The 14,951-nt window shown below is 48.5% G+C and overlaps 1 protein-coding gene across 1 annotated transcript in view; it reads right to left on the minus strand.

Annotated features, from left to right (window-relative positions):
• GALNT10 (polypeptide N-acetylgalactosaminyltransferase 10) overlaps nucleotides 1-6,961 on the minus strand; it is a 179,491-nt gene extending 172,530 nt beyond the window's left edge. Inside the window, exon 1 of the mRNA XM_037156908.2 lies at nucleotides 6,674-6,961. Within this exon, the coding sequence (XP_037012803.2) occupies nucleotides 6,674-6,832 (159 nt within the window). The 5' untranslated portion in view covers nucleotides 6,833-6,961. The remainder of the gene's footprint in view (nucleotides 1-6,673) is intronic.
• Nucleotides 6,962-14,951: the final 7,990 nt, after the last annotated feature.

Raw genomic sequence — 14,951 nt, forward strand, 5'->3', positions numbered from 1 at the left:
AGACCTGTGAGAAACCCGGGGGCCGAAGGACCAGAGAGTACTTCCTGGCCAAGGATGGGGGTTCCCTCCCAGGGAAGGAAGCAGCAAGGTCTCTCCCAGACAACTGCTCCAGACTTCCAAGAATCGGGGGACGGGGCACCTGGGGCAGCCTGTGCGCAGCCTCCTCCGCACACCCGAGCATCAGAGACTGCCTGGCCTTGCTCTGCTTCTGAACCCTGTGCCACTAGGCCAACCAGCCGTGCTGGGATTGCTCACCCTCCAAACAACAACAGTCTAGGCATCCCTCCCCACCTTGCCACAGCCCTACAAACTGCCCCACAGCACCTCTGCCCGGGAGGATCAGCTCCCTCATCTGTTGCTACCTATGAACCACTGTGGCTCCTTGACAAGTTGTACAGGTAAAAGGCCTAGTTCGTCCACTGCCTAGCAGAACAAGTGCTAAATAAATGGTAGCTGCTATTACTATTAACCTTATCATGCTCAGCATCGTAATTCTTAGTATCACTTTATGTTGTGGCTTTTATCGCCACCCTGAAGAAAATTCAGCATTTGATACTCAGAATTCTCTCAAAACCAAATGGGAAGAAAACAAATGGGCCTGCCTTCTCCCCTTCCTTCTCCTATCTGTACTCAGCAGAGGGCAGCAAACAGGAACCATCCAAAGATAAGACAGAAGCGAGACTCAGAGAGAGAAAGCTACACACTCGTAAATACACACCCACCCACCCCCGTGGAACTGTTTAAATTCCAAGTATGAGTATTCCGAGTCCTCCAGCTCAGAGGGCCAGGCAGGAAAAAAGTCAAAGCTGAAGAAACAGAAGTTCTTGTTCAGTTGGGGAGAAATGTTCAATGAATTGACTTAATGTGTGTGTGTCGGGGAAGGGGGGCAGCTCTCAGGACGTCTGTGAGGGAGAAGGAAGGAGGGGACGGAGCTCCTAAATAAGATGAAATAAAGGCCGCTTTCAACTGCTCCTCGGCTCAACCCTGCCTGTTGGACTGGGCGAGCGTTGGCACCCAAGCTGTCAACAGGAGGTAACTGAGACCCACGGAGTCAACCATCACAGCCAAGCGGGGCAGGGGCAGAGCTGAGATGAGACCTCCAGACTGCAGGTTCAGTGACCAAAACAGTCCAGCATGGCAAACGGCCAAGTCTGATTCCTCAACAGTAGCTGCCCGGGACACTGTGTCGGCAGGATTCTGAAGAGGACATTTGTTGGCTTCTTGCCCAGATTCCATTTCCCTTCCTCCCCACAAGAGCGCCCAGATTTTTCTCTGGGGAATTTTTCTTCCTATGATTTGGGTGGCCTGACCTGACCCCTAGCTTCAGGGCAAGTTAAATCTATCAGCATAAACTGTGATGGATTCAGAGAGCACATTAGAACCCAATGGGGCCAATAAAACCTAAGATCTTGGTAGGACTTGTAGGAATAAAGCTTCCTCTCTCCCCTACAGAAGCTCCTGGGGAAGAAGGACCCTCTTCTAGGATCTTGGAGTGGATATAAGATCAGACAAAGCTGCAACCATGTTTTGCTACCATGGGGGCTCAGGCTAGGATATGGAGCCCTGGATCACACCATACCTGCAGTCAGTTGCAATAACAGGAGCTAATAAATAAGTTCCCTTACTCATTTCAGGCCACCTGGCTTAATTCATTGTTTCCTGCAACTGACAGAGAATCTGAGGTGGCTCGGAAACTGAGATTAGCTCTGTCCTTTAACTCCTCCAATTCCCCTGCTGGATCCCTTTGCCGCCTTAAAATTTAATCCATTTTACTGCTTTAAACCTGTAAAATTTGGGGAAGAAAATTTAAAAGCCAGTTAAGTTCCAGCGGAGAGTTGGTCTCAGTTAAGTACCAGCTTCCAAAACTGGGAGTAATAATCTTGGCTCATGAGGGAAATGATGGTACAGAAGGATCGTAGTACGTGGAGGGAAAAAATATTCCTAATAGAACAGAGTAAAAATCTGGAGAAGAACTGGGTTCTGCTCTGCATGCCTCTCTCTGTCAGCTAATTTCCCTTCTCCTGGGCCTCAGTCTCCATACCAATAAAACAAGGGGGTTGGATCAGATGACTCCTGGAGTCCCCTTCCTGCTCTGAGATGTCTCATCACTCAGCAAACACGTTTAGACTGTCTTCCGAGTGCCAAGCCTTATGCTCTGTGCTAGATGTGGTTCCTACTTTAAGGTATTTCTGGGAGGGAAGGCCACAACGCACTCCTTGGCCCCAGGGACTCAGGCACGTGTATGCTACCTCCTTGCCCCACTCCACTGTGCACGAGGGCAGTGGTTTTCAGAGAAGCAAGACTCTTACTTCAGTCTTCCTGGGGCAGAGCCTTATCCAACAGCTCTCCTTTTACTGGCTCTGACACATCTATGGAATACAGAGCGTCAGATATATGCAAAATGAAAACCACTGCACACAGCGTCCAAGTTTGGCCGCCAAGTTTGCCTCCAGGAGTGTTTAAGTGATGAGATTCCGATGCCATCTCTGTGTAAGAGTTGATTGTGGACAAGGTACAATTAGCAAGCTAGATGGTTATCTTTTAAATGGGCTTTTGCTTTTTCATTCCTGATTCCATTATTTTTTTTATCATGTCACTGCAGCCAACAGATTAGAAGCTGAACATCCTTAGACTACAGCCCAAGAGACAGCATTAGGCTCTGCACATCCCTAAGTAGTGGCCTCGTGACAGGTTAGACATGGAAGCCTGTTTCGACACACTGCTACTCTCCAGGCCTTTCTAATACATGCTTCCAAACAAACTCACAGAATCCAGGATATTACAGTTGGAAAAGTCCTAACAGGAGCCATTCTCTACAACACCAATGAGTTTCAACATACCATTAACGCTACTTGAGTAGCAGTGTGGAGAACCAGTCTGAGGCCAAGTCTGGGCTTAATGGAAAAGAGATTGCTTGGCGACATCTGCCCTGGCCAGTGGGGGACTGCACCAGAATAACACACAATTACCTTTCCCCTTCTGAACCTAAGCTCTCAAGTCACAGATAAGGAATCCAAGGCCCAGAGAGGTTAAACCACTTTCCTAAGGTCACACCGTAAGTTTAGGGAAGGAAAGAGAACTAGACCTCAGGCCTCTGTTCCCAGGCCTTCCTCAGCTGGGCTCCTTGGGAGACTACGAGTCCAGGATAAAAGAAAGAATACAGGCAGCCAGATTTGCTCAGGTAAATCAACACTCCTTCCCCTGTGGCATCAGATTTCAGCTGAGCGTGCAGACAGACAAGTGATTAGCCCTCTAAAGGATCCCAGCCCCTCCGTGGAAAATGAAGGAAATCATTCCAAGGCTACATTTCTATGGCACTTAACTTTCTGACTAGTAAGGCTCTGCCACCAGGAAGACTGTCAAAGGGGAAAAAGTGTTGATTGCTGGATGTTCTGAGAATAAAGTTTACAGTGAAAAATAAAGACACAATGAAAAAAAACTCTTGCTACTTGAACCTTAAGTCATTGTTATTCCATTATCCCACGGATTTCTATTCCACAGTTGCTATTATCCAATGAAGTCATTTCTCACAGGAGATCTGACTATGGCTCAGAAACGGGAGGGACTACGTCGTATTTCCTAGCCTAAGTTTTGAACGGCCAGTTCCCGAGTCTGGAATATGAAACAGACTGCAGAATCAAACCAAGATGTCAAGCAGATGGGGGCTAGGAATGGGAGGGAACCCCAAATTACAGTGAGGACGGCTTCGAAACTGGCCTTCCTTGCTTGGTTTTGCAGCTTTCAAAGCAGCCAGCTGAGCTGTCTGACCAGATGGATGCTGAAATCCTACCAGCATTATGTGTCCCTTATAAATCAGCTGCCCTACCCAGCTCCAGAGGTGCGCCCAGAATGAGCCAACCTGACAATTATGTAAAATTCAGATTGTGGCAGATGATAAATGCTCTTAATTTAAAACTCTGTATTCTTCAATCCAGTGGAGAAATCAAGGAGTTAAAGAACTGCTCAAACAGTGCATGTGTTACTCTCAAAGAAACTTCTCTCTAACCCACAAGGAATATATTTTTCATTTGGATAAAGTCCTGTCAGACTTCCCTCCAGAGCCTCTGCAGTTATTTCTGTGAGAAAGATCAACAAGGTGCTCTGGGATAATTCTCAACAATTACAAGAGTGGCAGGCTGAGCTCAGAACTGGTCAGCCCTGTCGAAAGCAGCTCTGTGAGCTCCAGATGCCAGATTCCCCAGACAGCAGCCCTGCATGTTCCGTGCACATTCCAGTGCCCTGGGACGAGGGACGAAGCACTGTCTCTGTAAGGACTCAGCCTCTTCCCTCAAGGCCAGCTGACATTCAAACACGGGACTGGGGGCCAAGCCCAGTGCAGTGCATCTGCAGGAGAGTGGAACAAATAGGGGACTGTGTGAAAATTTGGCAGGGTGTTCCTGAAAGGCAGCAGATGAATGCAGAATCCTACAGCACCTAGAAGAGCTTATCATTAAGGAAACAGCTCCATTCTGCTGCTCCCAGGAAGCAAAGCGATTCTCTCTAAAGCAAGGAGAATCAGTTGGCAACCCTTACCACCACCTCTAAACCCCATTCACCACTTGTTCCTCCTCCTCTTCATGACCGTGCACAGCAAAAGAAATGAACAAGAACTAGACCTTCCCAGATGTGCCTATTTGTCCATTTCAGTTAAGGGCTCTAAGCAGTGCCCAGCTGTTGCTTCCCTCTCTCTCCTCCCAAAAGGCTGCTTTACTCCATGAACTCCCTCTTGCCCAAGTGAGTAATTTACTTTGAAAGCTCAGGCCAAACTGGCGGTTAACCATGACCTTCTCTCTACACATCTGGGTCTATAGAAAATGAGAATCAGGACGTCTCTGGCATCCACAGCAAATGAAATATGAGGGCTTTCTCCAGGCAGAGGCAGAATGTTATGAGCTATTTTAGAACTGGCTAGGGCTATTACAAAGGACAGTTTGCATCGGGCAGGGCAGTCTCCCCCCTTGACCTGGGGCTGTGTCCAGTGTGGTGGCCCCACAGCTAGAGATGCTACAAGGGGCTCCAGCCCCAGAAGAAAAGTGGTCAGTGTACTCCTCATCAGTTCATTGACTGCATCACAGAATGCTGGACCTGGACCAACAACCACATTGTACATAAGGAGAAAGGGAGGCTCACAGAGGGACCTGGGAGGTGCTCAAGGATATACACGACAAGTTAATGGTAGGGCAGAGGACAGAACCCTGACCTCTTAGCCCTGATATTGACAAAGGATGGGAACAGAAGAAAGATCTCATGAAGGAAAAACCCATATGATTACAGTATTTAAAGGAGAGGGGTCTAAGTTGGCTGTCAGGGTTTGAACCAGGGATTTAGGAATGAGCTGAGCCCCTTAGTGTCAAACAGTGAGCTCCAGCAGAAGGATCATCCAAGGGCCTCCAGGACAGTTTGCAACAATGACCAGAGGGACAGGCTACACTCGAAACTGGTCAGCCCTGTCACAAAGAGCCCATCCTCTGTATTCGAGATGCCGCACTGCCCATATGGCAGCCAGATATTGGGAAGATAAAGGAAAACCATCAGCTTAAAAGTCAGCCTCTATGCTCATCCTGCCGACAACAGTCAAATTTGACTCCTATGCACAAACTATCCGCTTCCTGTGGGAACAAGGAAATCTTTGAACAAATGTGAAATGCCCCACTGTGTGAAACAGTCACGCATGCATACATTCATGGGCACCTACTAAGCCAGAGGCTGGAAGGGTAGCAGTGATCTGACAGAGCTTCTGCTATCAGTGCACATGTATGTGCGACACACAGTACATGCAAACACACGTATATATGGGTGAGTTCAGAGGAGGCAGAAACAATTAAGATCCTAGTCCTTGCTACAAGGAACACCACACCTAATCATACTGGACAAGTTTGGAGGGGTCACAGGTACTCTGAGAAGGGACAAGGAGGACAGAGAATCCATTTTCAGGGCATTGGGCAGGAATAGCCTCAGAAATTTGGGGAGTCCCTCCACCAGAGCCCTCACTTCTGGACCCCCAGAAGGTCAGAGGCAGCAGGCCCCTCAAGGACCAGGAGCTCACCCCCTGTCCCACCTCTAAGGCCTGAAGCTCCAAGGGGAGAAAGATCTTTACATCCCCCAATGGACCCACAGGATCTGGGAAAGAAATAAGGCTGGAAAGGAAGGAGGGTGAACAAACAGGGAGAGCGGAGATGCCCAGGGGACTCTTGAGGTAGATGGGCAAACAGGAAAGGGGCTGACCTGAGTAGGGAACACTGGGATCAGCAGGTGGGGGGAAAGCAGAATAGACCTGGACACCAAACAGAAGCATTGGGATCTCCAGAAGAAGGAGTTATCCTGGGACACGGGCATGCAGACAGGATCCTCCAAAAGAGAGAGGCTAGAAGTGGGGAGGGAATGCCCGGACAGGGACAGAAAGGAGGATGGTAACCTACGGCAAGAAACACCTCCAGACTCGGTAGCAGGAGTCCAGGATTCTAGTTCTGGCTCTGTCTCCAATGGGTGAGGGACCCTGGACAAGTCCCTGTCCTTTTCCGAGCCTCAATTTCCCATCCAAAAAAATGGAAAGAACAGAAGAGTCTCTGGCGCTGACTCTGAGAAGGCAGGGGAAGGTGAAGAAAGGAACCAAAACCTACAAGTAAATTTGGGGACAGAGTGTTCTCAACCACATGACAACTGGGGGACTCACCTGTCCGGCTGCAGGGGGCCCCGCTGCCCCCGATTCCCCAGGGGTGCCGTCGGGCTGCCGTTCGCGGTACAGCGCCCAGAGTCCCACGTTGGGCAGAAGGACCAGGGCCGCCAGCACCAGCGCCACCGCCTGCAGAAGTCGCTTCTCCTTCCGCCTCATCGGGGCCGGTCAGCCCCGCGGCGTCGCGCCGGTCCCGCCGCGCGGCCCCCAGCTCCGGGCGTCCGCCCGTCCGCCAGTCCGCTCGGAGGCGGCAGCAGCTCGGCGACGAGAAGCTGCCGCGGCGCCGGCCCCGCTCCTACTCCGCGGCACTTCCGCCGCTCGCCAGCCGCGGAGCCGGGCTTGGCCATCGCGTCGCCGCCGCGGGGGACGCTCCCCGCGGTCCCCGTCGCCCCGATTCCAAGAGAGCCGCTCGCTCCGTGCCGTCCTCCTTCAGATCGGCTGCTGAGCTCCGTATACTGCGTGCCCCAGCCTTTCCGCAGCTCTTTCTTGTCCGCCCGGGCGCGGCGGGGTCCGGGTGCAGACCGCTTCCCCCTCTCCGGCCAAGATGGTGTCGCCCGCTCCTCCTTGGCACCCCGCCCGCTGGAGCTTTGCGAAAGTCCGGGAGTTGGCGAGTTGGGCGCTCACCGGTACCGGCTGGACACTAGCGTGTCTTCGCGCGCTGAGACGCGCGCGGGGATTCCAAAGCCCAGGCCCGTAACCTCTGCTCAGTGTTCCTGGGGACGGCTTGCGAGCTCCCCGGAATATGCAGATAGTTCTTGAGCCAGGCCGTACGCTCCGCGCCTGCAGCCCCCGGAACTGTGGCATCCTGCCCACCTCGGCTCTGCTCTGAGAACCTGCGGACTTAATGTGACTCCGGGGACTCTGTATCCCTAGGCCACCCCTGTGAAATGGGGCCGCAGCCGGGCTCCACGCGCACTGTTCGGCCGGCATTCCCTCGGTTTCTTCCTTTCGGAGTTCCTGGCGTTAGGTGCAAACGCCTTGTGTTAACTGTGGAGCTGCGCCGGTCTGCCGCTTGTCTGTCGCCTGTCTGTCATCCCTTGCAGACCGGCGGGGAGGTGGCCGGAGCCCCTCTGCAGGATCTTTGGTCGCGCTAGCCCAACCTCCTTGCAGTTGGTATGCCCTCCAGTCCCATGCTCTGTATGGAGCCCTTTCTTTCTGAAACCTCTTGTCCGTCTTCTGTCTCCAGTTAGCTAGCCCTTCAGTTAGGCAAAGGGATGAAATGGAAACAGACTCGAGCCCTGACGAGTCTGGGAGTAGAAACATTAAATACAGAAGCGCATCAGACGATGGAATGTGTCTGTGACCGCGGGGAGGACTCTGGAGGGACAAGGAGCTGGACGGTGATGCCTGTAGCTCCTCAGTGTGCTTCACCTGACTGATTCCTCTCTGATGTTCAGGGGCCACGGGCCACCTGGTTGCCTTCCTCTTTTCCACGCCACAGGCTCCTCTTGATTTTCTCCATCTCCAGCCCTGCCGCTGCCTCGCGGCCTTGGACCCCTAGTTCCTAATGACTTCTGCTTCCCTGTTCTTCCAGGTCCAGGCTGAGCAATGGGGATTGTGTTTTCTGAGACCAACACTCATAGATCTTTTTCTTTTTCTGCTTTCTATTCTTAAAAAAGTCTTTTTTACTGAGTTTATTGGGGTTACTCTGGTGTTTCCCTTGCCTGAGGAGGTATAGCAGGAAAAAATACTGCTACAAGAAATGTCCGAGATTTTACTGCCTAGCACATAGATCTTGATTTTTATGGCCAAGCACATAGATCTTGACACCTGCTACAAAACCTGCAAAGTTCCCATCTCCTGGGCTCTAGAACCCACACTTCTCACTGTGACCTGCTGGGGATGATCAGACATTCTCTCTTCCTCTGCCTTGACCACTTGCTGGCTGCTTTCCTTGACCACTTAGTTCTTCCCACCCAGAAAGCCCTCTCCACTTTCCCACCTATGTTAGTGGTACTCTCGTACATCTTCCCATGTCTATTTGAACTTTCATCTCCTTCATGAAGTCCTCCAAAACTTCTCAGGGAGCTGCTTGCTTGCTTTTGACCTCTGTCATGGTAATGCCTGCCTTCTGTTGAATGCCATGTCAGGCGCCACATTAAACTCTTGACATGCATTACCTCTGTTAATGCTCACAGTTACTCTGTGAGATAAATGCTTTTCTGATTTTCTTTTGCAAATGAGACTCAAAGTGAAGAAAGCAGAAGCCAGAATGACCTTGTTTTAACAAAGGTCTGAGAGCATCACCCTCTGCTCAAGTCTCCCCAGTGGCTTTCCACCTCCCACTGGATTTCAGCGAAGAACTACAAGATCCTACAAGGCTGTATATGGATGGCCCTCACCCTTTACTCTCTTCACTATGCCCCAACCCGTGGGCCTTCTTGCAGTTCATCAGAGAACACCAGGCACATGCCCCTCTCTGGGCCTTCGCCACTATCTCTGCCTCCACTGCCCACTCTTCTATCCCTAATCCATACCCTATGTCTTTAAAAATGTTTGTTTTATCATGGTAAACTATGCATGACATAAACTTACCGTTTTAACCATTCGGTGGCACAAGTACTTCTACACTGCTCTGCAGCCACCACCGCTGTCCATCTGCAGCACTTGTCGTCTTCCTAAACTGAAACTCTGTCCCCATTAAACACTAACTCCCCAGCGCCCCTCCTCTCAAACCCTGCTGGTAACCATCATTCCACTTTCTGTCTTTATAAATTGGACCATTCTAGGTACTTTTTATAAATGGAATCTTACAATAGTTGTCCTTTTCTGTTTGGCTTATTTCACTTAGCTTAAATTCTGGCTCATCCATGTTGTATCATGTATCAGAATTTCATCCCTTTTTAAGATGGAATAATATTGAATAATATTTCATTGTAAGTATATACCACATTTTGTTTATCCATTCATCCATCTATGGATATTTGAATTATTTACACCTTTTGGCTATTGTGAGTAATGTTGCTATGAATAGTCCTTTTAAAAAAATACTGCAGCTGATATGCAGTATTTATATAGTTGAATTCCCATCCTGTCTCTTTGACAGAAGTGGAAGTTCCTAGAGGGGAAGATGATGTTGCAGAACCCTTTAATGTGCCTGCACACCAGGAGCACCATGGTAGAAACGGAGTAGCTAGGATGACCCTTTTACAAACAGGAGGCTCACTCTGCTCCTGGGAACTCACCTGTGACTTCCCTCTATGTTACAGTAAACTTTGAGAAGCCTTATCACAGCCCACGAGGCCCTATGTGACCTGACCTCACCTCTAGATTTTGCTTTCTCTCCTTCCCTTCTACTTACTATATCCCTTCTTGCTGTATCCTTCAAAGGAACCAAGCTGAAGATGGCCTGGGGACCTTTGCCGATTTGCTGTGCCATTGTCTAGAAATCTCTTCCTCTAAACCTTTGCCTCGTTCTCTCTCTCCCATCTCTCAGGAATCAAATGTCCGGCCTCGGAGAGAGCTTCCCTGGCCAACTGATCTAAAATATCAAAGAGCATCCCCATTACCACCAGTTGTTTGATTTTTCTTTGGAACAGATATCATTATTTTTATTTCCTCATCTAGATTGTGAGCTCTAACCAAGAAGGAACAAAGACCTTTGTATTTTTTTGCATGTACAGTATAGCTCATTCTCATGCTTAACCAAAAGAAGCGAAGCTGCGGCCCCTCCCAGGCCTGAAACACTGTAGATGCTCTGTAATTAATGGTGGAGTGAAGTTAGCAGCTGAGATCAGGTACACAAAAATCTTCAGTGTCTCTCTCCTCTCTAGCTCTTCTTCCAGCTCCCTAGAGGATTCTGTGCAAAATTGGATTTGAGCTTTTTCTTGTGTCTTACTGAGTGACTTGTTAATCAAAACTACACACCAGCCTCGTCAGCCCTCAATAGAAACTGGAACCCATTAACCCGGCTTTAATCCTGGACTCTTTGATCTCCTTCTACAACGTGAGATGTCAGGGAGAGGAAACTCCTGGGGCTTTATCCCACTCACTGAGACAATACCATCTGAGACATGTGGGCAGCCCATTAGCTCTGGCTGTCTTTCTGGGAAAACTGATCAGGTCATCAACTGAATTAACCAAGAAATGTTACTTTCAGCCTGAGCTGTCCTAGGCCCGTGGTGGGCATTAAATGAGATAATGTGCGTAAAGGGCACACCACAGATGCTGGCCCAATGAAACTAGTAACTGTGGCTGAAATAAAAGCCAAACACCAATAGGAATACTGAGGAGGGATGAACAGAATTTCAGCTGCATGGCAAAAACCTATGGCTGTGACCTGGGCCTCTCCAACCTCATCTGTCACCCTGCTGTCACTCACTGCAAACCAGCCACAAGCACTTCCTGGGCACTGATGGCACTATGTCCGGTCCAGCCCCAAGGCCTCTGTCGCAGCCAGGAAGGCAGTTTCTCCACATCTCCCTCTATTGCTGCTCCTTCTTACCCTTCAAATCTCAGCCTAAGTGTCACCTCCTCACAGAGACCCTCCCCGACCTCCCACCTGAAGTGCTCTCTCAATTCTTCTTTTTTTGTTCTTTCAATTTTATTATGCATTGTTTTCAGGTGTACAGCTTAGTGGATGAGACAATCATATGTTTAACACGGTGTTCCCCTCAACATTTTCACGACCCCAACTGACACCATACATAGTTACCACACATTATGGACTCTATTCCCTATGCTTTACTTACATCCCGTGACTATTTCATAACCAGCAGTTTGTGCTTCTTAATCCCTTCCCTCCTTTCACCCATCCCCCAACCACACCCCTCCAGTAACCAGCAGTTTACTCTCTGTGGCTATGAGTCTTTTTCAATTTTGTTTCTTTATTTTGTTCTTCAGATTCCACAAATAAGTGAAATCATATGGTATTTTCCATACTTTACATCTTGCTATGTATTCTTTTTTTTTAAGATTTTTATTTACTTATTTATCTTTAGAGGGGAAGGGAAGGAGAGAGGGAGAGAAATAGCAATGTATGGTTGCCTTTCGTGGGTCCCCTGCTGGGAACTGGCCTGCAGGGAACCAGCCTGCAACCCCGGCATGTGCCCTGACTGGGAATCGAACCGCGATTGTCTGGCTTGCAGGCCTGCGCTCAATCCACTGAGCTACACCAGCCAGGGTGCTATGTATTCTTCATAGTGCATATTCCTCTTGGCCAAAATCTTATATGTACTTGTTTTTCTGGTATACATAAAGGTTTAATACATACATTTGATGAGTGATGAGCATCTCCTGTCTTTCCCCATCTTTACTTCTTTATCTTTCTTTTCTTTTTTAAAAAATATATTTTATTGATTATGCCATTACAGTTGTTCTATTCCCCCCTTCATTCCCTTCCACCCTGCACACCCCCTTCCCCACCATTCCCCCCCCCTTTAGTTTATGACCACGTGTCTCAGGCTCTTTAGATTCTATATTTCCCTTACTATTCTTGCCCTCCCCCCCATCTATTTTCTACCTACCATCTGTGCTACTTATTTTCTGTACCTTCTCCCCCCTTCTCCTTCTCCCACTCCCCTGGTGCTAACCTTCCATGTGATCTTCATTTCTGTGGTTCTGCTCCTGATCTACCTGTCCTCTTCGTTTGCTTTTGTTTTAGGTGTGGTTCTTAATAACTGTGAGTTTGTTGTCCTCTCACTGTTCATATTTTTTATCTTCTTTTTCTTAGGTAAGTCCCTTTAACATTTCATATAATAAGGGCTTGGTGATGATGAACTTCTTGAATTTGATCTTATCTGAGAAGCACTTTATCTGTCCTTCCATTCTAAATGAAAGCTTTGCTGGACAGAGCAATCTTGGATGTAGGTCTTTGGATTTCATGACTTGGAATACCTCTTTCCAGCCCCTTCTTGCCTGTAAGGTCTCTTTTGAGAAATCAGCTGACGGTCTGATGGGATCTCCTTTGTATGTGACTGTCCCCTTATCTCTTGCTGCTTCTAGGATTCTCTCCTTCATTTTCATCTTGGCTAATGTAATTATGATGTGCCTTGGTGTATTCCTTTTTGGGTCCAACTTCTTTGGGACTCTCTGAGCTTCCTGGATTCCCTGGAAGTCTATTTCCTTTGCCAGATTGGGGAAGTTCTCCTTTATTATTTGTTCAAATAAGTTTTCCACTCGTGGCTGTTCCTCTTTCCCTTCTGGTACCCCTATAATTCGGATGTTGGAGCGTTTAAAGATGTCCTGGAGGTTCCTAAGCCTCTCCTCATTTTTTTGAATTCTTGTTTCTTCATCCTTTTCTGTTTGGTCATTTTTTTCCTCCCTCTGGTCCACTCTTTTGATTTGAGTCCCAGTTTCCTTTCCATTACTATTGGTTTCCTGTGCATTTCCCTTCATTTCAATTAGTTTAACCTTCATATGTTCCTCTAATTTATGACTAAAATTAACCAGTTCTGTGAGCATCCTCACCACCAGTATTTTGAATTGTGCATCTGATAGTTTAGCTATTTCCTCATCGCTTAGATTTATCGGCTCTGGGACTCTGAGTTGTTCTTGAGCCATGTTTTGATCTGTTCGTGCCTGTTACATATGAGGAGTGGAGCCTTAGTTGTTCACCAGGGTGGGGCCACCCAGGTCGCTGATTTGTGACGCTATATGTGGGGGCAGGGTCAGAGAGGGACAATGGTGGTTCCCTCTGCCGCTTCCCACCACTGGGGCCTGCGTGGTCCATCTCACTGCTAGCTCCTTCACCAGTGTATCTGCACGCGAATGTGTGACCGAGATCAGCCCTCAGTGGGTCCAATGCCTTGCGCCCTCAGTGGGTCCGCCCGCTTCTCCACACCTGGGATCCCCCCTCGGCTGCTGGCCCACCTGGGTCACGCGCCCGGGTTGGTCTTGTGGATCTTTCCTGCCCAACCCCACTCTGCTGCTGGCTCTGCCCCTCTTACCGGTTTGGCTGAAGCGTTCGTTGTTGTCAGACTTCTGTGTAGTTCAATTTTCTGTGGTTTGGCTGTGTTTTTGTTGCTAAAACTTTGTTGTTTTTAAACCTAGTTGTGCTAGAAGGCACAGTGCTTCCACCTACGCCTCCATCTTGGCGGAAGTCTTCCTTTCTTTTCTTTTTTGGTGAGCTGTTTATTCTCTCACTCTTCAGTTGTCCCTTTTGTCACCAGTGTCATCAGTAACAGGCATGTCTTTTGATATTCTCTGAGACATACTTCAGCAAGAAGGGTCTGCTAGAAGAGAGGCAACAGGTGACAAGTGCAGACCATTAGCTTTCCTGATGAAAAAGTCACCCAAATAATACTGGTGACAGTGACCCAAATTACTATCTCTACCAGCATCGTCACTTCTAATACAGAGGAAGAGGGAAAAAAAGGCACTGGAGCTGAAATTTCCCCGCCTGGATCTGATCAGCCTTGATCAGTCCAGTCTTCAACCCTGAAGCTTCAGAAGCCACACAGGAAGTAGCTTCAGACAGGTTGCTCAGATTCTCTGGGCAGCAGGTGTGTCATGAGTGTGTGTGGTAGCAGCAGCTGCAGATGTCTAAACAAATATAGAATATGGCTGCATTAAATAAAGCAGTTGAGCCAGATGCTCTTTGTGGTCTTTTTATGTCTAAAATTATGAGACTCAATCTTGCAGGGTAGGGTGGGAGAAGGGAAGCCAGACATAGAATACCACTCAGGTGATTCAGTCCAACCTGTGCATTCAGTGACATTTCAGTTTCTAGTTTGAATAGAAAGAAAGGGTTTGCAGATGCCTTTTTGAAATGACCTCTAGACAGAAAAGTACCTGTCTCTCTCTCTCAGTGTCTACTTTGTCATTTCCACAGTGAGATGCCAATTAAAACCAATCCTGCCAACTATAAGGCAGTGTTGTTGAATCAAGACAGTAGACGTGGAAGGTGCCTTGAGTAGGATACACTTTGAAAGAGCAAACATAGAAGGCCATAAATCTCCAAGAGTAAATATGCCACGTCATCGGGTGGGTACGTCTCGAACAGAGTGTTAGTCAGAGGGGTCAGATGCAAATAACAGGTGCACAGGGAGCCGTCTGCTCCAGGCACTGCCACCGAAATAAATATTAGGGCTTGAGAAATGAAAGTGCTTCCTGGTTAATGATTTTTCATTTTTGCATGAAGGAAAAAGAGTTGTACAAAGACACAAACAGGTAGTGGGGTACAGAGGAAGGGGAGCTCCCTGGGAGCTTGAGACCCTTCGGGAAGTGATCCCCATCTCAGTCAAAGAAAAGGCTGGGAACTCTATAACCCAGTGGCCTCAACCTTGACTGGTAACGGAATCACCTGGGGACCTGTTAAAACTCTGGATTCCCTCCCTGC

The sequence above is a fragment of the Artibeus jamaicensis genome, unplaced genomic scaffold, assembly GCF_021234435.1.
Source record: "Artibeus jamaicensis isolate MK-2021 breed Jamaican fruit bat unplaced genomic scaffold, CSHL_Jam_final contig_432, whole genome shotgun sequence".
NCBI classification, from domain to species: Eukaryota; Metazoa; Chordata; class Mammalia; order Chiroptera; family Phyllostomidae; genus Artibeus; species Artibeus jamaicensis.